The sequence below is a fragment of the Lepisma saccharinum genome, chromosome 3, assembly GCF_977018435.1.
Source record: "Lepisma saccharinum chromosome 3, izLepSacc3.1, whole genome shotgun sequence".
In the NCBI taxonomy this organism is placed as follows: Eukaryota; Metazoa; Arthropoda; class Insecta; order Zygentoma; family Lepismatidae; genus Lepisma; species Lepisma saccharinum.
Window position 1 is genome coordinate 114,414,437 of NC_139231.1, and position 26,311 is coordinate 114,440,747.

Sequence of the window (26,311 nt, forward strand, 5' to 3'; positions counted from 1 at the left end):
TCGTGAACATGGTTTTTCCTTTGTCATTATTCATCCTTAAAGTTCATCTTCATCGTCGTGATTAACTGAAAGAAGCTGAAAAACGACTTCAAATAACAAAAATACAAAACAATACAGAAAACGTACGCCTAGCCCCCCTTTTTTTTCTTCAAGTGAGTAATCCTACATGTAAAAAACTCGTAAATATTTCTCGCCTACTTCCCAGTGCGAGGATTCGGACACACACGATGTGCATCAAACTTAGTTATCCTTTCGGTGAACTTCATATAAAGACGGCGAGTGCAGTAGAATTTCGCCATGTGGAACACAACTGCCGCCAATTCTTATTGCCGTCAGGTGGCAGCAAATCCCTAAGCCCTATAATTAAGCTTTGGGAGCCGGGATTCGGTATCAAATCCCATTATTTACCGTCCGCTCGCAGTAAGGGTGCTGTACCTCTCGGCTTTGTGCAAGGGATTACCCATAGGGAATACACAATAGGATAAGAATCTACTTAAGTGGAACAATAGAACTTTCCAGTTCCCATTTTGATGACACGAAACTGAAGCTGTGCTTGCAAATGGAGGGTAAGCTTGTAATTAGCTTGTTTCTTGTTAAGGGTGTTGTCCACAGAAGTCGTTTCTGACCACGTGATTTTTTTTAATAGTAACGTTTTACTTATTCCTTGTTTTATCTCTATAAAGGAACTAGTTCTGTCACTTTTATACAATAATTCAATTATTAGACTCCGGGAGAATTCATAAAATTTGGAACCCTAGGGCTTTATTATTATCATTATCATTATTATTGACAGTTTTGTTATCAGTTTTGTTTGTTATTAATAATAATTATTATCGATGGTCTTTGTCACTTTGCCCTTTCAGTCTTCATTTTTAGGCAGCCCCATGGACTATAGCCCAGGCAAAGCATAGGATAGCCTAATGGCAAATCCTCCCTGATAGAGTGCATCCTATTGATTCTATGTTACAATCAGTGTCTGGAAAATTACTTTAAAAAAATAACTGAGTTACATTTACAGGTACTTGCTTCATTAGTTACTAGTACTTGAAGTAACTGCAAGTTACTTCTACAGTTAATTTTCTCGCATACAAATTGCACACAATCAATTATTATCATTAATTGTAATGAAATACATGTATGAAAACATACATGTGTTTTATTTCTGGTATATAATATCGTCTTCATGTATTTATATGATTACAACAAATGTTGGAACAAGGTGTCAGCTTTGCCCAGAGGCTCTAGTAGACTACAACATACCATGAGAAATATTTTTGACAATGTCCCCTTTTGAGAAAAATTCAAAGTAGAGGGAGATTATATTGATAGCATCATTGGCTGTTATGCATATTCTGCTTGGAAGTGCGTCGCAACTCCCACAGCATCCAATCAACAAGTGAAACGCTGACGTCATGTCAACTTGGCAGCAAACGGTAACAATCTTGCTCATGCTTAACACTGTTAGTAGGCTCGCTAGCTAGACTATCGCAGTCTGCTGGAGATGTTCCAGAAATAATCTTTCTTAAAGTGATTACTTAGCAGTGGCATGCCCAAGAGGTGTTGGTGGGGCTTTTGGCCCTGTATTCCTTAAAAACAATAACATCAAAGGCAGGTAAAGATAGCAAAATAAAGGCTGAAAACTAAATATAGTATATGTAATCCCTCCCCTATCGAAAATCCTGGACACTGTTCCTTAGCACAAATCGTACTGAAGTGAATATTGATTTTTAGTCTGGATCTGCAGAAGTAAATAATACTTCCTTCCAGATGGAGAGTTACCGGAACATGAGATTTCTCATAGCCTTCTTCCAAAGAGCTTTATCACTGTGTAGGGAATATTCAATTTCCTGGTGTCAAAGTGTGAGAATACATTCTTCTTTTTCCTTGGTTCCAGGAAAAAGCCTCAGAGGCTGGGGATGCTGACACGGTGGATAAACCTACAGACAAGGAGCAGCAGGAGGCTACTGAAGGAGAGGAAGGTGAGGAGAAGATAAAAAAGGACCCGACAGAGACTGCTGGAGAAGACAACAAGGAAATGGAGGAGAAAATGGAGGTTGTTAAAGTGGAGAGTGTGGAGAAATTGGGAGATCCTGAAGTAAGTCGCCTTAGATCAAGTTTCAAAGTATATTACTTCACTCCTGTTCAGTTAAAGTGACACATACTTCAACTGCATGCATCGTCAATTCTCACACTTTTTCCTGCATGTATTTCTAGCTGCTTTTTTACTACATTCTTTGCAAACAGTACACTCAGAAGATATATCAAGTCAGAACAATGTCATTTTTCATTTGTTAATTTTTTTTGTGACTTCGACAACCACCAATCACACAGAAACTCACTGCTTTGTTATCACTGTCTTTTCCATTAGATGCATTTGCCTTTGGTCCTCACTAATTTCGTTGTATGTGGAAGTTAACTTAAATCATTTGCTATTTTGTCGTTAAAGTTTTGGCACCTTGCAAAGAAACCAACCAATGTACGAGGGGAAGTCAAAAATTATTCACACTTCCACCATAACTTTTTTAGGTTAGCCACACTGTTTTCAGAGCTTGCGTGCTGAAAGGTGGTACTGTTGTGGTGACATGGCCGAGGTTTCATATTAATCGCTCCATTTTTCTTTCTTTTGTAACATAGTAAACATGGCCACTCTGCTGGCAGTGTGCACCAACGCAGAACAAAGAACAATGATCAGTTTTTCTGCTCCGAAGGTGTGTCAGGGGCTGATTTTCACCTTAGGTTTTCAGTACAATACGGGGACAGTGCTCTACTCCATAGAAGTGTATACGTGTGGATCGAGAGGTTTAATAATGACCGGACAAGGGAGAAGCACGAAGCGGGAGCGGGACGCCCATCAACCTCCACCACATATGGGAGGATTCAACAAGCTCAAGAGATGATTCTGAGGAACAGATGGGTCACAGGGTGGCAGCCGATGAGGTGGCATGCTCTCTGCAATTTGGTTATCAGTGCCATGCCTGAAGGGGGAGGGTTGGTTGGGGTTATAACCCCTCCTCTTTGGCCCAGTATTCTTCAACAAAAAGAACATCAAAGACAGGATAAGATGGCAAAATGAAGACAGACTATTAAAGAAAGTATACATAACCCCTTCCCCTTTCGCAAATTCTCGACACGCCACTGTTAGTCATGGGTCTGTGTGCGAAATCGTCCACAACAAGCTTCAGATCACTGATCTCTGTTTTCCCTTGGTGCACATTACCAGCAGCATGAACATGTTTACTTTGTTACAAAAGAAATAACAATGGCGCAAATATGAAACCTCAGCCACATAACCACAACAGTACTACCTTTCAGCATGTGAGAGCTGTGGACAGTGTGGCCAACCTAAAGAAAGTTATGGTGAAAAGTGTAGATAATTTTTGTCACCTTTGGACATGGCAGCTTTATTTTGTGTTTACTTAAGCTCACCCACCCCCTGTTGACTACTGGACACTTCCAAAAAGAGATAAAAGACACTAATTTAATTAGCTAAACTACTAGGAAATGCTAAGTTTTAACACAGATTTAATCTATCTTCCACATGCCCACCTTTCACTCTTACAAATTTTCCAATATGGATGCCTTGTTCTGAACAACGGTCTAGAACCATGTGACAGATCATTTGCAACGTTCACATTCACTGGGGAGGCATTTACAACAGTGATGGAAAAGAGTAAATAAATTGCCAATATATCCATTCCTAAACAGTACTTTGTATTTCTCCACAATAACACCCCCCAGAAAAAAAACAACTTTCAATCAGGGCGGATGCAAGAATACAGAATCCCTTCTCATTCACCTATCAAATATAACCCTCAGCGTAAGTCTACTGCTGTGTAGCCAATTATTGCATGTATTATCTCCAAACCCACCTAGGAAAGGGTCTTAAATTCCATGATAGAATACTGGAATATTTACATTTCCACTTGAGTAGTGGCTGAAGGAAATAAAATAATTATACCAGCTGAAATATGTCCATATGAAAATACATGTAAATGTATAATTAGGTGTCAATGCCATTAATTAGCATAAAGAATACAATACAACAACCATTCTGTCAAATTATAGAGACAATTTGTAATGATGACAAATTATTTACTCCTAGCATTTAGCAATATTCTAGTGGTAAAACAATATTAAATATTTCATGTGTGCACATATGGCAAATATATTCTGAACTTGAAGTTATAAAGTCAAAAGTAATGTTTCATTTTCTTCGTGAATCAAATTGGTAGCATATACAGTTTACATTGTGCGTAATTAAAAGAAAATTTATTTCTATCTTCAGCAAGAAGCATATTAATAAAAACTTCATTAATATATTCCTTTGATGGTCTCCTATCTATTAATATACAAGACCTGTTCAAAAAGAAACCAAACTCCTTTTGTAAAGTTTGTATATAAATTCGTTGAATAGAATTGACAGTGTGGGTACCTAGTGGTGTTCTTGTTATTAACTTGGCCCAGTTTGAAAGCCGGTGCTAACCACAATAATGCAGTAGATCGCATTTGAGTGCAGGTGTGTAGAGTGCCTGCCGCAATTTTCAGTTACCCTACCATGAAGGAAGGAACTGGAAGAGTAGCGAGTATGGGTGAAATTCTGTGTGAAATTACAGAAAACTTTCAAAGAGACGTACGACATGTTTCATGAAGCCTATGGTGAGGAAATGTTACATGAAGCCTATGGCGAGGAATGTTTCAGTTGAGCACAGGGTTACGAATGGTACAGACGTTTCAGATCAGCTTGAACCTCCATCGAGAACGACGAATGAGTAGATCCCATGTTAAAATGATGTTAATCATGTTCTTCGACTGGTAGGGGATCGGAGTTTGTGCAGCATGGTTACGCAGTGAATACAACCTTCTGCGTTAATGTCATGCAATGATTACAAGAAAAAGTTCAGCGCAATAGGCCACAGATGTGGTAAAACAAGTCCTGGATGGTTCATCATAATAATGCATGTGCTCACTCCTCACTCGTCTGGGAATTTTTGACAAATCACCAGATACATGCTGCCCTACAACTGACCTATTCCACTGATTTTGCACCAGCAGACTTCTTCCCCTTGCCCAAGTTGAAATCAACCCTCAAAGGTCACAGATTCCAGACAATAGAAGATTTCAAGGGGAATTCGCTAAGGAGCCTACAGGCCATTCCAAAACTGGAGTTCCAGCAGGCATTCCAGGACTGGAAGAAACACTGGAGAGGAGTACTTTGAAGGAGACAGATCAAAATATCTGGTGAATATTACCATTTTCTCAATATTGTAAAAGTTCGGTTTCTCTTTGAACAGCCCTTGTATTATAACTTCATATCAAATATTCATAGACTGTACATTATATTTTCAGCAACAATAGAATTTATTTTTATAGATTGTTTCTTATATCACATTAATGGAATAAACTTAATTTTTTTTTAGGAAGCTGAGAAGCAGGATCCAGAAAAAGGTTCCCGTAAGTCAGGAACAACAGATGCAACAGCAGCTGCAGCTGACACTTCTGCTGCTGGTGCAGCAAAGCAAGACTGGAGGGAAAGGATCGTAAGGATGGCTAGGCGCCATCGTTTACTCCTTGGTAAGTAACAACAATCGTAATAGATCTTACTGAATGTGTTCTTTGCTGAGTAAGTAAAAAGAGCTGAAAAATACACATATGTCCAAAACATAAAAATGAACAACAAAGTTACAGATTTCACACATACACATAATGCATAAAGTATTGTACATGCCATTGAAGAACACAACATATCACATAGTTAACAATCATTTGTTGCAGTTGTTGAGTAGCTCCTACCACAGAGCTTCCATTCCTCCATGAGTGCCTTTCTATGCTCATGTACCATCTCTGGTAGTAATCTTCTCCGAGGTAGGTGTTTCCTTTTAAAGGATATCTTCTAAGGTCTGATATAGCTGATGAATGATGAGGAAGAACACTGTTGTCCATAAAAATTAAATTTGGTCATATATATCCATGAAACAGGATGGAGTTTAGCATCAATGTGTCATGGATGCATGTTTTGTTTAAAAATACAGTATTAAATACGGAGAAACTAGTACTCACTTTTATCCGCGAAGCTGTTTTTTCTTCTTTTTTGATTAATTTCAGTGGCCACTGCCACCATCCTCGTTGGAAGTTCCAAAAAGAAGAAAAAACAGCTTCGCGGATAAAAGTCCGTACTAGTTTTTCTGTATTTATATACTACAGCGTCTCTCTTTTCCCAATTATGAATACAGTATTGCTTTACTGTCAGTATGTATACATTTAACAGATTTTATGTGTATAGAGGCTAACCACATTCAATTGTTTCATCATGATTTGATGGATATTCTAGTATTGGCAAAGTACTCAATTGACCAGCATGACTTAACAATTACATTTTTGCTGAGGTACATCTCGAAATTGGCCACAACTGTGACACAAAGCTATGATGAATTTACATTTTAGATGCACTACTTGCCACAGTATACCCTTGTTCCAGTTTTCTGGCAATTTCACCCCCCCCCCCCCCCCTGGGCCCCTGCCTGGCTACAGACTTAACACACACACACACATTTATCTGGATGATTCTAGTCAGGATATTGATGTAAATACTAAATATTTTTCTTAAGTGTATGCATTATCATCTTAATAAAATCTAAGTTTTCTGAAGATGACACCTTAGATGCCAATATTGATATTTTTCTGCCTGAAAAAGTAATGTAACAAAACAAATTTAAAGTGTTTGCAAATGTGAACCTTCTATGTTTGGTTTTTATGCCTTTTATATGCTGTCTAATAATGATTCCATACCACATTCCCAAAAACCAAAAGGAGACTATCATGTAAAAATCATCACCACATTTTAATAATCCAACAAAATGTTTCATGATATTTTTGTTTTTTGTATTTACTTTACACAGGAACACAGCTACCAGTATTAAGAAATATGAGAATAGCTTTCTCTAAAATATGTCCTGACACCATATGCTAGCTCCTGGACAGAAGGTGATGTAGTGAAACCTGAATGAAGTGACGCCAGATATTTACTTCCAATCTGCAATCATATGCAAGTGCAAATAATTTAATGTAATGTTTCACTGTGCAAATATATAACTATTTCTTAATTTACAAAATTTTATACTCATTTGCAGGAGGAGCCATAGTTTTTGTACTGCTCGTCATCATAATTATTGCAATAGCAGCATCTGGACCACGCCCTGAACCTGATTGGGCAACCAAAAACAGAGTAGTAGATGGCCGATATGTGAACACAATCACTTCCTGTGGAAAGGTTCAAGGGTAAGTATAAAGAAGGGATCAAACCAGCACTGGAACATTTGAAGAAGGGGGATGCTTTATGTAAATTTTCCTAGTTGGAGCGGTAGCTTCCCTTGTCTCACACTTTGAGCACTGGATCAAATAATTCATGTATTGTAATGAGTCCATTTTATTACAAAATTATGGTTCAAATTAAAGTCACCATCTGTAATCTTTAAATGTGACACCATTGGTATTGAATCCATCAGTTTTTCATGTATCAATATATTCTTATTTTACATAACGTTGCTGCCTTTTTAGGCTAATATTAATGATGAGGGTAAATAATTTTTGCATGGAATACTCATGCCCAATCTGGAACTTCAACCTCGAATATTTGATATCAATCAATATAAGTGTAAGAAAAGGGTGGTGTTTTAAGCGAGTAATGAGAGGGAATTTCGATCTGGTTTCTGCATCCCCTCCCTGAGGTGGGTAATTTTTGACACTGGAAAGGGGGGTTGGGGGGTTGGACTATACTTATAATTTATATAATATCCTGATGCTTGAAGAGTAGAACTAATTAAATTTTCCCCCCCTGGGAATTTTTTCCACTACCACACTATATAAGGGGTACAGTTTCCTTCATGTAGAGCAAGAGAGAACTAAGTGGCCTGATGTAAGGAAATTAAAATTTTACATTGGTGCTTATGGAAGTATTACTTTTTAAGTAATCGAGGAGTATGTGACTTAATATAACTGCACAAAGGACATGAATGGAAAGAAAACAGGTTGAAAAAGAACTGGTCATGAAGGAAAATGCCAAAATCATTTATTAATGATATTTTTAATAAGTTTTATCTGGCTTAATAGTCAATGTAAAGATCTCGCAACTACAACATGAGTAGTATACATTTTGACAGAATTGAAATAATTGTGCACCTTCTGTGAAGCCATACCCTTCTCCTTAAGACTTGGCTGGACCTTTGGCATTCGAATGGGCGAATTTTCTTCAAATTTTCCTCTCGATTTGAAAAACCTCTTGGATATTTCAAAATATGAAAAATTACATACGCTTAGAGTTGCTTCTAGAGCATTGACGTGAATTTTCATGTAGTCACTGTTGTCTAGATATTATCCATAGTTTAATAGACTTACATAATCACGAAACTATTGATAATATCTAGCAATTCTAAGCATATGTAATTTGTCATTTTGAAATATCCAAGAGGTTTTTTCGAATGGAGAGGAAAATTTGAAAAAATCACCCATTCGTATGCCAAAGGTCCAGCCAAACCTTAACTTCCATGTATTAAGATACCTGGCTTGTCAAATGTAAGACTTTGTATGTGCAAAAATGTCACTGTGAAGCTCACCTATAGTTTTCCAGGCAAATAATTCTAAAATTTCAAAGTATGTTGCCAAATTTTCAGTGTATAAAAGAAGCTACACTTTTTTATAATTTGTGTTTTGACAGTGTGCTACATATAAATTATAGCCTATACTGTTCTAAATTTCAAAATATCATGGCTACAATTTTACTGAATATAATATTTTATGTTTCAGGTTGGTAGAAGATAATGGACTTGTGTTCCGTGGCATACCATATGCAGTTCCCCCAGTTGGAAAGAGGAGATGGAAGACTGCGGAGGGCCTGCAGGAACTCCGATACTGTTGGAATGGCACACACCTGGCACATAATTTTAGCACACCTTGTTGGCAAAAGTATAGAAATGGATCCTACGATGGTGCAGAAGATTGTCTCACATTAGATGTGTACACTCCAAAAGTTGGTTACGACACACCACTGCCAGTTGTGGTTGTGATTGCTGGTGAGACACTCGCGGGAGGACAAGCATGGCAGCAAGCGTCACGTCCATCAGCAAAACTTGCCAAGGAAAAGAACATGGTATTTGTTTATGTGAACTACAGGATGAATGTATTAGGCTTCTTGGCACTGGACATGCTAACAAGAAACGTACACCCTCCACATTCTGGTAACTACGGCCTCACCGACATTGTGCAAGCTCTCAAATGGGTGAATTTGAACATTGAGAACTTTGGTGGTAATTCTTCGCATGTCACCATCCTGGGTCACCAAGCTGGTGCTACCTTGGCAGCAGCCCTCACTGCCTCCCGGAAATCCAAGAAGCTCTTCTCGCAAGTCTGGATAACAAATGGAGCTGCAGTCTACTCAAACAAAACCTTGAAAGAGGTGGAAATGATCAATGATAAGTACTTGTCATCAATCGAGTGCACAGACATAACTTGCCTCTATGACAGCTCACCGGAAGAATTAATTGAAGTTGTCCCCGATGACTGGAATACTTTCCCGCAGGATCTTCCAGAAATGGGCCAGCAACCACATGAATGGGCTATCATAGATGGAGCTGTTCTCACAGACAATCCTTACAATATCTGGCAGGCACACATTAACAATGAGAAGAATTATTCAATTGTTATAGGTAAGTTTTCTTGATTATTCATATCATCTTTATATATACAGGGTAATTGTAAATGATTCATCGGGTTTGAAAGGGCTGCATTAAGAAATATGTATAACACATACAATAAAGGATGATACATGAAAATAAACAGAAACTGTCCAAGTTTCAGACATACTTTCACAAATGTTCAATGTGGCTTCCTTTCATCACACGACACACATGTATGCGATAGTCTAGTTTGCCCCACATGTGCTCTAGCATATCCCTACTAATGGTCATAAATGCAGCTGTAATGCAATCCTGCAGCTCAACCAAAGTTGTTGGTAGTTGTGGCACATGAACTGTGTCTTTCACATGCCCCCAAAGGAAAAAATCACAAACCGTTAGGTAGGGAGATCTAGGAGGCCATGGGAAAAGCGCTAAGTCATCTTCAGCACATTGCCTAATCCAAAGGCGTGGGAGTTCTTCGTTCAGATAGCAATGCACCTAAGTGTGCCAATGGGGAATACGAAGTTTTTGGAAGTCATTGGAATCCTCTTTCACTTGTGGCAACAACCACAACTGCAGCATATCGAGGAATGACACACAGTGTTCTCTGGGAAGAAAACAGGACCGTACATCTTTGATTTAGGCACTGCAGCAAACACATACATTCACTTTTGGGGAATCTCATTCATGTTGCACTGCAGCATGTGGTTGATCAGTACCGGTATCAGCAATTAAGGAACAATAACGAAATTCTATTTTTGTGGTCAAATAAGGTTACAAAACTATTAAAAAAACCTTCATAATTATTAACGTGAGTTAACTCGTACATACATGGAAAGTACTACAAATGTTTGAAAATAGCATATAAACTGTGGAAAATAAAATGTCTTCACATTTTAATGTTGTCCCAGTTTACAGACTATCACACATACTGTCTCACATCAAATGCTACCCACAGTGTGATAAATCCGAAAGCATGGGCTAACACAGAGTGCAATCTGGGCAGTAGTATTTTGACTCGCGATGAATCTTCTTTCCTCTCGCATCCCGAACTTGGCAACACACGATGCACTGTTTCATTGGGTTGTGCTTCTTATCCATCGGGGGAAGGTATTCAGGGAAATGTCATCCAGACAGACGGTGGGGTGTTGGGGTGGTGCTAGGTCTGCCACTTGATGGAAGCATACCATCTGAATGGTACTGCTTGATAATGTCACTCACAATCTCCATTCGGAACTGAAGGTGCGATTTTGTTCCATCTGTCTTGGTGTAAACCACATATGAATTCCAAAGAGACAGAACCAACAGATGAAAGAAAATCTTCTTATAATACTGTTTGCCATGCTTCCTTGGTGTGGCATACGAAGCAAGATGCTGATCAACATCACCCACTTTATCGTAATCGACAAACACTCATGGTTTAATTTTTTCTTTGTGACGTTATGTTACAGTCATCATTTCAACAGAATGGATGGTTGACAACAATGTCCCATCCTTCTTATCTTTCCATTTCATGACTGTCACTTTGCCTCATTGCAACCGTACTACTTCATCTTTCTTCAATTTGGCTGTTCTTAGAGCCTATGGTAGATCTTTTGTACTGCGTTTCAGTGTTCCAAATACATCAGTCTTTTTGGAAATGAACAGATCTGCAAGTCGTGGTGAGTTATAATAATTGTCCATTGTCAAACAGTACGCCTTTCCCAACAAATCTTATACCAAAGCAAGGATTTTGGAAGGCGACTGTACACCACCACAACTATCTGTATCTGTCTCGTCAGTACACACACTGTTCACTGTTGTATCACTTCCACTCACGTACATTTCCTCCTCCTCCTCTATACTGTTGTCTGTAATCTCATCATCACTCATCTTGTCGTTCTTCACACGATGGAAAACACTAAAACATGAACAGAATGTATTCACAACACAAAAACGCTCTGCAAGTTTTGGCACTACACTCACACAACGACCACAAGTACCACTGGAAAGGCGACAACTACGTAGTGTCATGGGAATCCAGTAGATGGCAGCAGTACCTCGACAAGCTATCTACACCTTCCATCTAGTGGCCAAAATGGGAATTAACACCTTTTAAAGCTCAAACGAGACTGTCCGGGTAGGCAGAAAAGTGCACTGCAGTTGCATGATTTTAACGAGATAACTCTGGTAAATAATATGTAAAGCAAAAACAAATTCTGAGTTAACTCGGGTTAATCAGGCAAGTGGTTAAGGAAAGGATTTCAAATATTTATGGTTATTTATAAAGTATAGGGTTCAAATCCAGGCATTGACATGGGTATTCTTTGTGAATATCCCTTCATCAATTTCATCATATTGTCACTCATCCTCATCATCACAATTAGCTAAAGTGCCAGAAAAGCAACGCTAAATAACAAATCAAATCCATTATTCTCTTCTTTAGGATGCCAGAGGCCTGCATATCTTTACGATTTGAAGCTTATCCTCATGCATAAGCCAAGTAAATTGTTTCATCAATAGTACATTAATTATGTCACTCATTTTCGATCACTACCCAACCCAGCACAGATCATTTAAAGCATACACAATTCACTCACTCAATACGCTACATAAAATCTACGCAATAAGAAACCCAATTTTATTAAACTTCCTTCAACACAATTTCCACTCCCGAAATGACCTGCCCTCGTCATCCCCAGTCAGTCAGTCTACCCCAGTCATAAACATAGTAGGGGTTCAAAACATCCTCACCATTTTAAAGCGTGGTTGGTTTGAAGGTCAGCTGCCTGAGAGTTCTGCATGTGTTCCTTAGGACAGTGTAGTTTTGGCCGAGAGGAGAAATTCCCTATCACATGTCACTCTTTTCCCATTCCTGTAATAGTAGTTTCGTTTCAAAATTTTCCTTTCCTGGGGAAAATCCCATGCTGGTTAGCGAGGTTTGTACATTTGGCATAGCTGTGAGGCTCTACCGCTGGGAAGAATGAAGACAGGAGTGTTCAGCGAATGTAAGCCTGCCACCTCAGGTGGTTGTTGGAAGATAGAATCTGCAGGATGAAGCCTGGTGATCTAGTCTGTGCTGCTGATGGTCCAAAGTAAAGGCACCCATAAACTATTGTTCTCTCCCATAGTCATTATTTGAGAGTGAAGCATCAGTCACATTTGCTAGTAGATTATTTCATGTATTTAATCTGGGCTTCAGAGAGAGACTAGCTAGCCTAGAATATACGTATGTGCCTGTTCAAAATTCATATCATTTGATGAGGTCGTCTGGTTGTAACATTTGCAATAACTGTATGCGATACGGTTTCAGTCGCAATCTGGTTTGCAAAATCTTCCAGACAGTTGGCTGTGAAATAATGGTGCGACTTCTGTGGGCTACACCAGGGGCGCCGACTTGTCAAAATTATTGGGGGGGCTCTGTTCACTGAAATAAATTAATGAATGACTCATTCTCTCCCTTTTTTGAGTTTTGGCCTTAGAGTTCGGAATCTCATAAAAGCCCACGAATTTCTCAAAAATATCAAACTTTTTATTCACAGTTCTAATGCAAAATATTAATTATCCACGGATGAATATGTCCCAAGTTTCGTCAACCATAATAGCAAAATATTCCCGACTTTTAATATCTGCTACCACGCAAAACAGATCTCCCTAATATATCAATGATCTCGTTCTGAATGTCATGTGAGAGCCATTTGTATCCCAAACGTCCCATCCACTCCCCTAGTTCATGCACATCGTCTTTTGAAACTCTTTTTAGTAAAAATGTTAACAATACTAATTCATAATTACATACTTAGTATATAGTAGTAAGTCATGTGTTTTGCTGTCTCTGGTCATAGCCCCTCCAAAGTTGATGGTTTAGCGGTCTCAGACCCACAAATTGATAGTCTATAACATTTCAAATGTGTATTTAAAGTTAAGTTCATGTGCCACAATTCAGAGTAAACTTTACAAGAGAAGCAAAATAATACATTAGATCCTCTAAAGCAAAATTATTTGGGGGCTCTGCCCCCACATCGTTGACATTGGGGGGGGCTCGAGCCCCCCCAAGCCCCATGGAGTCGGCGCCTATGGGCTACACACAAAACTCGCCCTAACTCGCTCAACTGTTTCACCAGAAATGCTTGGATGTCCTGTGCTTTTACCTTTACACAGGTAACCAGTTTCCTTAAACTGTCGATGTCATCGCAGAATGCTTTGGTGACCTTGCGGTGCAGTTGCAAACTGTCTCTGAAATGCACGCTGTACGGTAACAATGGAAAAACACTTCTCATATTCCAAAACACAGAATGCTTTCTGCTGCATAGACACCATTTTGGAAACTAGGTTTGTGCTGCCATCTGTTGGCAGGTGCCAAAACTTTCAGATGTGTTCGTTCATTCATGATTATCACACACATATTATATTAATAGTTTTGGAAATATTTCACTTTAAAGACCCGATGAATCATTTATAATTACCCTGTATAATGAGAAATTAATAGTATGAAAAAAAAAAGATTATTCTTATTATTTATTCTTTGTGACTGCAGATATTTTCTGAAACCACTTATTAGTGAATGGGAGTGTGTCTAGGTACTGGTAAAACTCATGTTTGCTGAAGAACTATTGGCGACAATGATGGTTGTCTCGGTACCTCCTGACTACTTCTTAGCTACATGATCCATCCCACCTTCCACTAAGCACAGTTAGAAGAAGAAAAAGGAGATGGAAAGGGAATTTAAAAAAAATATTAAAAAAACCTTGTGAGTGATTGTATAGGAATGTGTTCTTGTTTTCATTATTTGGTTTTGATGATGTGGGTTGGATTGCTTTTGTTCTCAAGAGATGGCGTGTGTGGTCCGTGTGTCAGCTGTTTGCGTGGGCGCCAAGTAGAGAAAAACGGTTAGTGAGAGAGAAGCAACATGGCGCGAATCGCGATAACCACAGCTGGACATTACTAAGTACATACGTCGTCTAAAGTGATTAGAATTGCCTTTCAGTGATACTTCATGGTAGTTAGTGCATTACAGGTAGAAAATAGATGTCTCAAAAGAATCAGCGTGTGCATTTGTGATTGTGTTTTCTTACAAGAATCAACGCAACTCCAACATTTTTATGGTCCTCCAAGCCTTGGATGTCTTACCTCTACCTGACTGTGAACTGTAAACTTTGTGGTGAACGGTGTGTTCTAGTTTCGCATTGACATAGCGTGGTCCAGTTGTGTGGATTCGTGTCTCAAGAACTGAACGTTTCGTGCGGGTGGCAGAAGGGACATTCCGGAATCTCGATACTAAATTTATTGCGTAGCAAGCATATTCAGAAGGCGGGGAAGGAAATCAGCTGATTCTTCGTGCGAGCAGTGCAGCAGTGTTTCCAACCGGCGAGACGATTGTGTGTCCAACATCGGCAGCGCTGAAGTTTGCAGGTAATCAGGCTCATTTTAGTACCATTTCCTTTTCCTTTCTTTACATTACATTACGTTCATTAATTGCATTATTGTTAAACCTTATCAGTTATCCTTTCACCATGACAGAGGCAGAGATTAAACGTTTAAAAGTTGTGCGAGGAAGCTACAAAGGGCAATTGACCCGTATGAAAGCATTCGTCGATGCATTTGACATTAATATACAGAGTGTTCAGGAAATTAAATTGAGATTAAGTCACTTGACAGAGATGTGGGACAAATTCAATGACGTTCAAACCAGTTTGGAACTTCAATCGGAAGCAACCGAAGAGGAAGTTCACAGAATAGAATTTGAAGAAAAGTACTAAAGCATTAGGTCTCAAATGGAGACAATAGTGATGCGGCATGATCAAATGAATCAGCCCAGTGTTAGTACTAGTTCTGTTACGTCAGTTCAGTCTCAACTTAGACTTCCAAAGATTTCCATACCCTCTTTTGATGGAAATTATGAAAACTGGCTTCCATTCAAGGACAATTTTAAAGTGTTGGTCCATGATAACAATACATTACCAGCAATACAAAAATTTCATTATTTGCGGTCCTCTTTAAAGGGACAAGCCAGTAAGCTCATTTCAAACTTGCAAGTCAGTGAGGCAAATTATGCAGTAGCATGGAACTTGCTCACTGAAAGATATGATAATAGCAGGCTTATTGCATCACATTACGTTAGTGAACTATTACACATAAAGTCGGTGCGTAAAGAAGATGCAAATGAATTGAGACAGTTTGTAAATACAGCAACCTCAAATCTGAATGCTTTAAAGGCTCTTAAACTTGAGGTGCCTTTGGATGAAGTCATTTTATCACAACATTTTGTATCTCATTTGGATCACAATACTCGTAAGGAATTTGAATTATCACAAGAGCATGATTACTTTCCTACCTTGTCAGAATTATTTGCATTTGTAGAGCGCAGGTGTCAAGCTTTAGAAAACATGAAACTGACACATAGTGACACCAATGCTAAGCAGTTTCAATCACATGATAAGCAAGGTAAATTCATGAAACAAAGCAACACGTATTTAGCAACATCCACTAACATTCAGTGCATGTACTGTTCTGCAAATCATACTTTGTACCAATGTGAGACTTTCTTACAGGCAAGTTATAAACAGAAACAAGAATTTGTGAAGAAGAAAGGTCTTTGTTTTAATTGTTTATCTTCAAAACATTCAGTGAAATTTTGTAAATCTGGAAATTGTAAAATTTGTAATTTGAAACATAATACTCTCTTGCACAGGGATACACCTGAAAGACCAAGATCGGCGAGTGTCAGTAACAATACAAGCAATAGACAACTATTGAATTCCAGGGTGTCTCCTCAAGAAAGCAACAATGTGGCAAGAGATGAAGCACCTCAATCTTCATATTGTACAGTCAAAGAAAGACACACTTCACAAGTTTTATTGTCAACTGCCTTAGTGAAGGTAAAGGGCAACAATGGGCAATTTCATTATTGCAGAGTTCTCTTAGACAGTGGGAGTCAGTCTAATTTTGTAACCACATCATTAGTGCAAAAAACTACGACTGACGAAAGAAAACTATGTTGTTCCAGTTCAGGGAATAAACAATTCGTGTCTTGAAACTAAACATTGTGTAGATGTTGTAATCCAGTCTAGAACGTCTAATTATACAACAACAGTGAAGTGTCTTGTGTTACCAAAAATCACAGGCGACTTGCCTACACAGGTAATCGATTGCAGTACTTGGAATCTTCCAAAGGATATTCAGTTTGCTGATCCTTCATTTCATCAGCCAGACAACATAGATTTGTTGATTGGATCTGAACTATTTTTCTTGCTACTACGTTCAGATAAAAGAACAAGAATAGGAAATTATCCTGTAATTCAAATTACAGAGTTAGGATACATTTTAGCAGGAGCTATGCCTCAACAATGTGAAGCACCTACAACAGTTACTTCATGTTTTGTACGTACTGAAGATAGCCTTCAATTACAATTACAGAGGTTTTTTGAGTTAGAGGAAGTATTCACAAAGACCAAGAGCAAAGAAGAAATGGATTGTGAAAGGCATTTTCAAGAAACAACCATCAGGCAGAAGAATGGTAGATTTATGGTTAGGCTACCATTCAAACCAAATCATACTGAATTAGGGAATTCGTTTCAACAAGCAGACAAAAGATTTCATCAGTTGGAAAGAAGATTAACAACACAGCCAACACTCAGGCAGAACTATTGTGAATTCATGGACAATTATGAATCATTAGGCCACATGAAGCAAATTAAAACTACTGATGAAGAGAACAAGGAGTCATATTACCTACCGCATCATGCTATTATTAGAGAAAGTACTACAACACCTGTGATAGTTGTATTTGATGGATCATCGAAAACAGACAGTGGACTATCCCTTAACGATGTTCTAATGACAGGGCCTACAGTCCAAGAAGATCTATACTCTATTGTACTGAGGTTCAGAACGCACAAGATAGTTTTTACAGCAGATATAGCCCAGATGTTTCGCAACATTAGAGTCCATCCTTATGACACTAAATATCGAAGAATATTGTGGAGAAAATCACCAAACGAAGAAATACAAACTTATGAATTATTAACTGTAACTTATGGCTTAACCTCATCACCGTACCAAGCTGTTGCAGCATTACAAATGCTTGCAAGACAGGAAAACGAAAACTTTCCCAATGCATCCAGCATATTATTAAGGGATTTTTATTGTGACAATGTAGCATCAGGAGGTGATAACATTGAAACTATGCTCAACTTACAGTCTGAACTGAATGAACTCTTGAAACGAGGTGGATTTATTTTACGCAAATGGTGCTCCAATTGTGAGGAATTGGTGCAAGCAGTACCAGAAGAACACAGAGAAGTTCATTTACCATTTCAGTTCAATAATGAAGCAGAAATAAACACATTAGGCCTCATCTGGCAACCATCAACAGACAAATTTTTAATTTCGTGCAAAGTAGCGAAAGATGGAGACTTTTGTTCACCATTAACGAACATAACCAAACGACAAGTTGTGTCAATTGTTAGCTCCATATTTGATCCACTGGGACTTATCAGTCCAACTGTCATTTTATACAAGATGTTTTTGCAGAAACTTTGGAGTTGTAAATTGGAGTGGGATGAACAATTAGATTCAGATTTAAGAAACCAATGGACGAATTTGTATCAACAACTACCAGATATAGTTCACATCCAAATAGAGAGATTTGTACTGACAACAGAAAAGACAAATGACATTCAGATACATGGATTCTGCGACGCAGCAGAAGGAGCTTATGGTTGTTGCATTTATATTAGATCAAGAGATGAGTTAGGAAGAATCAATGTTAAATTACTGTGCGCAAAGTCAAGAGTAGCGCCAATAAAAAAAGTTACTTTGCCACGACTAGAATTGTGCGGTGCTCTTCTATTAGCTAAACTAGTTAAGAAAACAACACCAATTTTGAGAATTCCAATTGACAGTACATATTTTTGGACAGATTCAAAAATCGTACTTGGGTGGCTAGCAGCGTCCCCCACTCGATGGAAAACCTTCATAGGTAACCGTGTTGCACAGATCCAGGAACTTTCTGTTATTAACCAATGGCATCATGTCACATCTAAGTGTAATCCAGCAGATTTGATAACAAGGGGAGTAGAACCAAGAGCCCTCAAGGATTCGGAAATTTGGTGGAATGGACCTACGTGGTTAAAAGAAGATACTTGGCCATTACATGTTATGGAAAATAGCGAACTTGAAGAATGCATAACAGAACAAAGGAAGATAGTTACATCAATGTTTAGCAAGATACATGGAACAGAAGCAGATTTCATGCTGAGATTTTCCACATTACAGAGATTGCTTCGTGTAGTAGCAACATGCTACAGATTCATTTACAATGTTAAGAATCCTGTTTCGAAGAGAACAGGAAACTTTTCTTATGTTGAATTACGTGCAGTACTGATGAAATGTATCTTAATTGTGCAACGCATTTCATTTCCACAAGAAATTCATGACTTAGAAGAAGGACAACAAGTATCAAAAAATAGTCCTATCAAGGATCTTCATCCATTTATTGATGACAGACAGCTGTTACGAGTTGGTGGAAGACTCGAAAATTCAGAATTGCCATATGAGAGCAAATATCAATTAATTTTGCCTACCAAACATCATCTGACGCAACTCATAATTGAATCAGAACATCGTCGTTTATTACATGCAGGGCCTCAATTGTTGATAAGCTCTTTAAGACAGGAATACTGGATTCCACATATCAGACAAACAGTAAGATCTGTCTTGCATAAATGCTTAATATGTTTTAAGTTGCAAGCCAAGGCGTCACATCAACTCATGGGACAATTACCAAGCCCAAGAGTCACACCATCACGTCCATTTTTAAATACAGCAGTAGATTATGCTGGTCCTTGCATCATAAGAACAAACAGAAGAAGCAGAATCACTACCAAGGGATATGTAGCTATATTTGTGTGCATGACTACTAAAGCAGTGCATATTGAAGCAGTTATTTCCTTAACGTCAGACGCATTTATCGCTGCTCTACGCAGATTTGTTTCTAGAAGAGGAAAATGTCAAAACATATACAGTGACAACGGGACTAATTTTGTTGGAGCTAATAGAGAACTGAGAGAACTCAGTCAACTCTTCAAAGCAGAACAGCTAAAAGGTGGACTTGAAGATTTTGCAATAAAAGATGGAATCAACTGGCACTTCATTCCAGCTAACGCGCCCCACTTTGCAGGATTGTGCGAAGCCGCTGTAAAGTCTATGAAATATCACTTTAAGAGGATAGTGGGAAATGCTACTTTGACATACAAAGAGCTTGCAACATTGTTAACGCAAATTGAAGCATGCCTCAATTCCCGACCCCTGACCTCAATATCTGATAATCCCAGTGACACCTTTTACTTAACACCTGGTCACTTTCTTATAGGGTCACCTCTCATGTCCATACCTGAGCCTGATTTAACTAACTTGCCCCAAAACAGTCTTTCTAGATGGCAACACATTCAGCAATTACAACAACATTTTTGGAAAAGATGGTCGAAGGATTATCTCCACGAACTACAACAGCGTCGTAAATGGACGGCTTCAACAGAAAATCTTCAACCAGGCATGGTGGTTCTGGTCAAAGAAGACAACGCACCTCCACTTACATGGAAAATAGCAGTAGTGGAAGAGACGTTTCCTGGTAAAGACGGTGTAGTGCGTGTGGCAAAAATTAGATCAACAACTGGTTTTACTAAAAGACCAGTGAACAAATTGATTCCCTTACCTAATGACAATTGAATTAGCAAATCTGTTGATTGGAATTTATCCAATCAAGAGGGGGGAATATGTATAGGAATGTGTTCTTGTTTTCATTATTTGGTTTTGATGATGTGGGTTGGATTGCTTTTGTTCTCAAGAGATGGCGTGTGTGGTCCGTGTGTCAGCTGTTTGCGTGGGCGCCAAGTAGAGAAAAACGGTTAGTGAGAGAGAAGCAACATGGCGCGAATCGCGATAACCACAGCTGGACATTACTAAGTACATAAGTCGTCTAAAGTGATTAGAATTGCCTTTCAGTGATACTTCATGGTAGTTAGTGCATTACAGGTAGAAAATAGATGTCTCAAAAGAATCAGCGTGTGCATTTGTGATTGTGTTTTCTTACAAGAATCAACGCAACTCCAACAGTGATCTCCTGCAGCCCATCACAATAAACAAAGGGAAACAACAAAATTGTAGGATATAGCACTCCTATGTGTATGCAATCATGCAAAGTGTAGTTGAAATAGTTCATGACAAAAAAATGTTTCAAAATATATTTTGAAATACGAAAAAAACAGTATCTTCACTTATTCCCAAATATCAGTTCTACCAGCAGAGAACTTAGTTTTGGATGTCTGGTAATGACTGTATATTGGATTTCATCTTAGAAATTGCTATGTCTCCACTGTAGATAATGCTCAATTTGATGTCTATGTATGCATGATAGCTGTAGCTCTGCACCTTAATTGCAGAAGGGTTTTGGAAAGAACAGTTGTGTCCATTTGTTCCCAATCCTCCTCACAGGCTTTCTATAAGCCATCCCACCTGTTTCCCAATGCCCTTTTCAGCAGTCCAAAGGTACAAAAATCCATGGGAGATGCATCTAGTGACTTCACTGAAATGTTATTAAAAGGAATATCATTTATTCCTGTTTCCTGCTCCAATCTCACTAGGAATGTAAGAGTTCAATGAGAGTATGATTGGAGGCCTTGTCCTGATGCACCCAGACCTGATTTGTGTTTGCCACATAGAACCAGGAATTTAAGTGTGCTAAATTTGAGTCGGAACTTCAGATTGATAACATGTAGAGTTGAATTTGGCCTTGCTGGCAACACAACAAATGGCTAACTTCCCATTATTGATGTGTCCAGTAATAACAAAAAAATTCTTTCAAAATTGTTTTCTTGCTTTATGAGTACTATGCTTAAAAATGTGTTTCACCCTTTGGACGGCAGTAAATCACACAGGGTTTCTTGCAATCAGTTAGACATATGCTTCATCCAAAGTCATAAAAAATGTCCATCCTTGTCCTGCCTGATGATTCCCATATGGATTCCCTTCTCCATACACGATGACCTTCTATGATACGAAGAGGCAATAAACTCTGCTCTTGTGATGCGTTTCCAACTTCAAATCCTGGTTGATGATGTGTTCACAGTTTTAGTGATGTTCTCCACTTGCATGCAATGGTTCATTGTGTGTCTGTGTTGCTGCCAGAAACAAGGGCTTTGATTTTCCTCACCATGTCTGGAGTACGGCTAGGTACAAGTCATGGATTTCCCTGCTTCTTTCCTTTTGGAATTAATCTGAGACAGACCTTTGCCTTTTTATCCAGCACACCGTGGTGGCTCAGTCGGTAACGCGTCTGACTACCATGCTCAAGGTCCCGGGTTCGATCCCCGGCCGGTTCAAATCCGGGAACTTTTCTAACGGTGGAAGCGGCCCCGGCGCCCACCCAGCGTCGAATAACATGGGTACCTGGGGGAAACCCTGGGGGAGTAAAGGCGGTCAGGGGCGTGATGCTGATCACATCACCCCCACTCAGGACCGGATCAAGAAAGTGTGGGGCGTTACCCCCACACCCCCTATATGCCTTCATGGTGTGGTGCTATGCACAGGGGAACACTTTACTTTTTACTTTACTTTACTTTTTTTACACCACCTATCTCTTTCTTTTATATAGAAAAATTTCGCTTCTTAGATATTTGCATTTGAATTTGCTGTGGTGGTGAAAGTAGACTTTAAATCATGAAAATTTATAATTAAAATGCTAATGATACTTTCTATATTACAGCTAAGCTTAAGAGTAGTGAATGTTAAAATATTTTACTACTCTCTTATCATAAAGTTTGGAAGTTTTTATAAAGGAGAACCTCAGTTATACATTTTCAAGGTGATTGAAGCTAAAGAAGTTATAATGCATGCAGTTCCATTTCATTTAGATCAGAAAGGTAAAATATATAAAGCAGGAAAAAGTAACATCTGGAATACAAAATCAGGCTTCCACTGCGGATTGTTTTTGGCTGGATTCAAATATAAAGTTACCATGTTTTTTACTTTCATTGCAGGAACAACTTCCCATGCAGAGGCATTTGGTGCTCATGATTCTTACACTAAATGGAGTAGAGATTACAGCTACAAGGAGTATGTCGAAATGAAGCTACGTTCATTTAATGGTTCTGTCCCACCACTGGCTCTTCAGCGCTATCAAAAGTCCAACATAACGGAATGGCTTCAGTACATAACAATGGTTAGTGATATTAAAACCATCTGCCCTCTATACAATTTGGCATCGTCATCGGCAAAGCACTTCAACAGAGTATACTTTTATGTTGCCCGGCAAACAAGGTACACCACACACGGAGATGAACCTGTAGCTGACGGTGCATCGGATATTGCGGCTATTCTTGGAAACTACAGGCCTGCAACGGAAAGTCAGAAGAAGTTTGTGCGAAACATGCAGCAGCTCTTTTATGGATTTGTCAAAAACAGTGAGCTTACCCTTGATAAGAGGATGGGACGACATATTTACTTGGTTGATCAAGATATTCAAACTGACTTCCAGTATCCTAACTGTGAATTCTGGAGAGAATTCAAAATTGTGCCAGATTACAGCAGAGTTGATTGAGGGGAATATTTGAAAAGAAAAATGTGAAACCTTCCATGCTTAAAAGTAAATCAATGTTCATCATTTATACATATCTGAGATGATACCCAGATGTTCTGAAACTCTCTGTTTATTGCTCGATAAACGTTAGCATCTTTACTCTCAGTGTTTACTAAGCTTTTCCTGTGGTGTGACATTAAAAGTGTACAATTTAGAATTCTTCAATGCAAAATATAAAAATGATAACATATACACTGATTGATTAAACGATAAAAGTTGCTATATTGGTGTTCATAGCTTGTATTTTTCAACTATGAATATGTGTTTAATACCACACATCATAAATTGATGTACCTGTGACCTCATTTTTTTTTTATTTTTCTTTGTTGTTATGTCTGTGATTCTTGCAATTTCCTCTGGTAACATCTGTGTCCCTAGAATTTGCTGTGATGAACTTTGTATATCTTCAGGCATATGTCTGAAATCAATGAAATTGCCCTACCTATGGCAGCAGGCATTTTATGAAAGCATTTTTTAAATGTTTTTATCAAAATATTGCATAGCTTTTAAGCAATATGAAAAAAGCTTGAACATTAAAAAAAATGTGTAAATTGTGGACATACAAATTGAATATTAACGTGTGGAGACTGAGTGAAGATATTATAGTTTAAGTGTATGTAGTTTATTTAGATTTTCACTGTGACTTGAGTGTTTTACAGTATATTTTTACATGTTTTTATGGGCTTTAATATTTTTGGAGAATTTTTTAATTTCAAATCAAAAAAGATACTGGAAACATAACATATTGGAATAGACATTTTTTTGCAGGTCATATGGGATCAAGAAAAAACTATTAGTTTAGCTGCATTGTTGTGATTCTGCATTCCGAATTCCTCACAAATTTAATTTTTTAAAAACTCTTCAAGTTGTAGTTTTTTTAAATAATATATTTCAGTGGTGTGGCCAGAATTGTAACTTGCACAAAACTCATGACTGTACATTTTTGTGTAACTTAAGGAACACAAAATCATAGTGAAAGGAAAATGTTAATTTACTATTTTAATAATTCATGGCAAGACTGTTGTAATCTTGACACGACAAATTTTACTAATGTGATTTCATTAAAGAGTAGCAGGTGTGTGAACATGAGTGGACAATAAGATAGAAATATTTTTGTAATTCTTTACACTATGAATTGTAGTTACCAGTACTCTGTACTTCTTACAAATATAAATTGTATAAATTCTAATTTATTCTGATATAGCACTTATTCATTTCTCATTCTTATGCAATGAACTAGAAAAATAGAATAAATAGTCATAAACAAAGTTTTACTTTTTGAAATTGTGTCAATTTACTAGAGCACTGTAGAAGTCATGAACTTAAAAGTTACATAAAAAATCTGTTATTCAATATGAACAAATATAATCTATTTGCCATCCATTTCATCATAGTGTATACATTGAATTTGGTGTTCCCTGTAAAAAATGTTACACCTTTCTTCTAATATACTAATATTGTAATATTCATGAATCAAGAAAACTCATAGGAGTTATACTCTGGTTTCTCTCTCTGTGATGTGCCTGGCAATGAAGTTCTTTCCTATCTTTTGGCTGCATCACTGCTGTTTGTATTTGTATATATAAATATATCATCTAATGTAATGAGAGTGAATGTAATATACAATTGTATTTATATAAATATATAAAACAAGTGTGAAAGTGGTGAAATGTGCGTTTTGTATTTTGTATATTTTCAGTGTTAACTATAATAAGTGTTTATATAAATATATATATATATATATATACATACATATTAAATATATTTGTAGGCCGCATATACAAAATATGAAGCTTTTTCCCAGAAATGGGAATTTGGATGCAGATTTTTCAGTGTTACTAGATATTTCACATACCGCATGTGTTTGGTTGATGTACTTGTGCAAAAAAGATTAGCATGTTGAAGAAATTGATTCACAACAAATAATAAAAATTAGAGCAAAAAATGTGTAAAATTTTCAACGACTACAACAACACTCATATTGATGTAAAATCCTGTATTATATTAAATACTTGATCTCAGTGAAAAAATAAAGATTAATGAATCAATCAGTATATAAGAATAGTTATTACATTTGTTGTTAATGAAGTTACGAATATAGAAGGTATATGTACCTCACTCATACTATTATGAACAAAGCCTCTTTATTTATGACTTACAGTGTAAAATATTTTGTGCCCATTGAGATTATGTTTTGCAATACATCTTTATGTAAGACATTCATTACTGAATACTGCAAAGTGCAAATTTTTCAGACATTAAAAAAAATAAAAAAAAAAATGAAATAAACACTGTGCCAATGTGCAAAGAAAGTGGGTTTACTCACAATGTACACAAGTAGAGAAAATATCTTTTTAGTTAAGAAATCAACTTTTTTATTAACAGTAAGATACAAATATAAGCTGTGGCCCAACATCACTTGCGGACCAGGACTAGTGTTGGGCGATGTATCAACCAGATGATATATCGAGATATGAAAAAAATATCATCCAGGCGATATCAACTAGACGATATATCATCATGATATTTTAGCAATTATATCATGTCGGTGATATCGTGTTGGTGATATATCATCATGATATTTGGGGAACTATATATTGTGGAGACAATATATCGCCGATATCATGATATGGAAAAAGTATCATATCGTGTCATCTGTGATGATATTTTCTTGATTTATCGCGATATCAAATTTCAGATATTGCCCATCCCTAGTCAGGACCTACCCTGCTCACTTCCACATGCCTCAGCAGAGGTGGGCGATCATCCGACCAAATCAATTTCTGGTCTCCAAAGCCATAAAATGGCATATGAACTGCTCATGCATCATACCAGTGTTCAAAGTGGTATTTCCTAGCTTGGGGAATGCTTAGTTGAGTTTGGGTATAGATAGGGGGATGTTTATGCATGTCATTCTAGCTGGGGGTATGCTTTATGAAATTTTTCTTAACTGAGGAATGGCCTAAAATTCCGAGGTCTAGTAATATGATTTGAAGCTTTCCTGGCAAAAAATTATAATTGTATTATC

The 26,311-nt window shown here is 37.7% G+C and overlaps 1 protein-coding gene across 3 annotated transcripts in view; it reads left to right on the top strand.

The window, feature by feature from the left end:
- The window catches only part of Nrt (Neurotactin), a 229,208-nt gene extending 203,879 nt beyond the window's left edge, over window positions 1-25,329 (top strand). For all 3 annotated transcript variants that reach the window (XM_083119214.1, XM_083119217.1, XM_083119216.1), the window contains 5 exons: window positions 1,895-2,095; window positions 5,418-5,571; window positions 7,128-7,275; window positions 8,800-9,698; window positions 22,685-25,329. In XM_083119214.1, coding sequence (XP_082975340.1) covers window positions 1,895-2,095; window positions 5,418-5,571; window positions 7,128-7,275; window positions 8,800-9,698; window positions 22,685-23,244 — 1,962 coding nt within the window. In that variant the 3' untranslated portion in view covers window positions 23,245-25,329. The remainder of the gene's footprint in view (window positions 1-1,894; window positions 2,096-5,417; window positions 5,572-7,127; window positions 7,276-8,799; window positions 9,699-22,684) is intronic.
- Window positions 25,330-26,311: the final 982 nt, after the last annotated feature.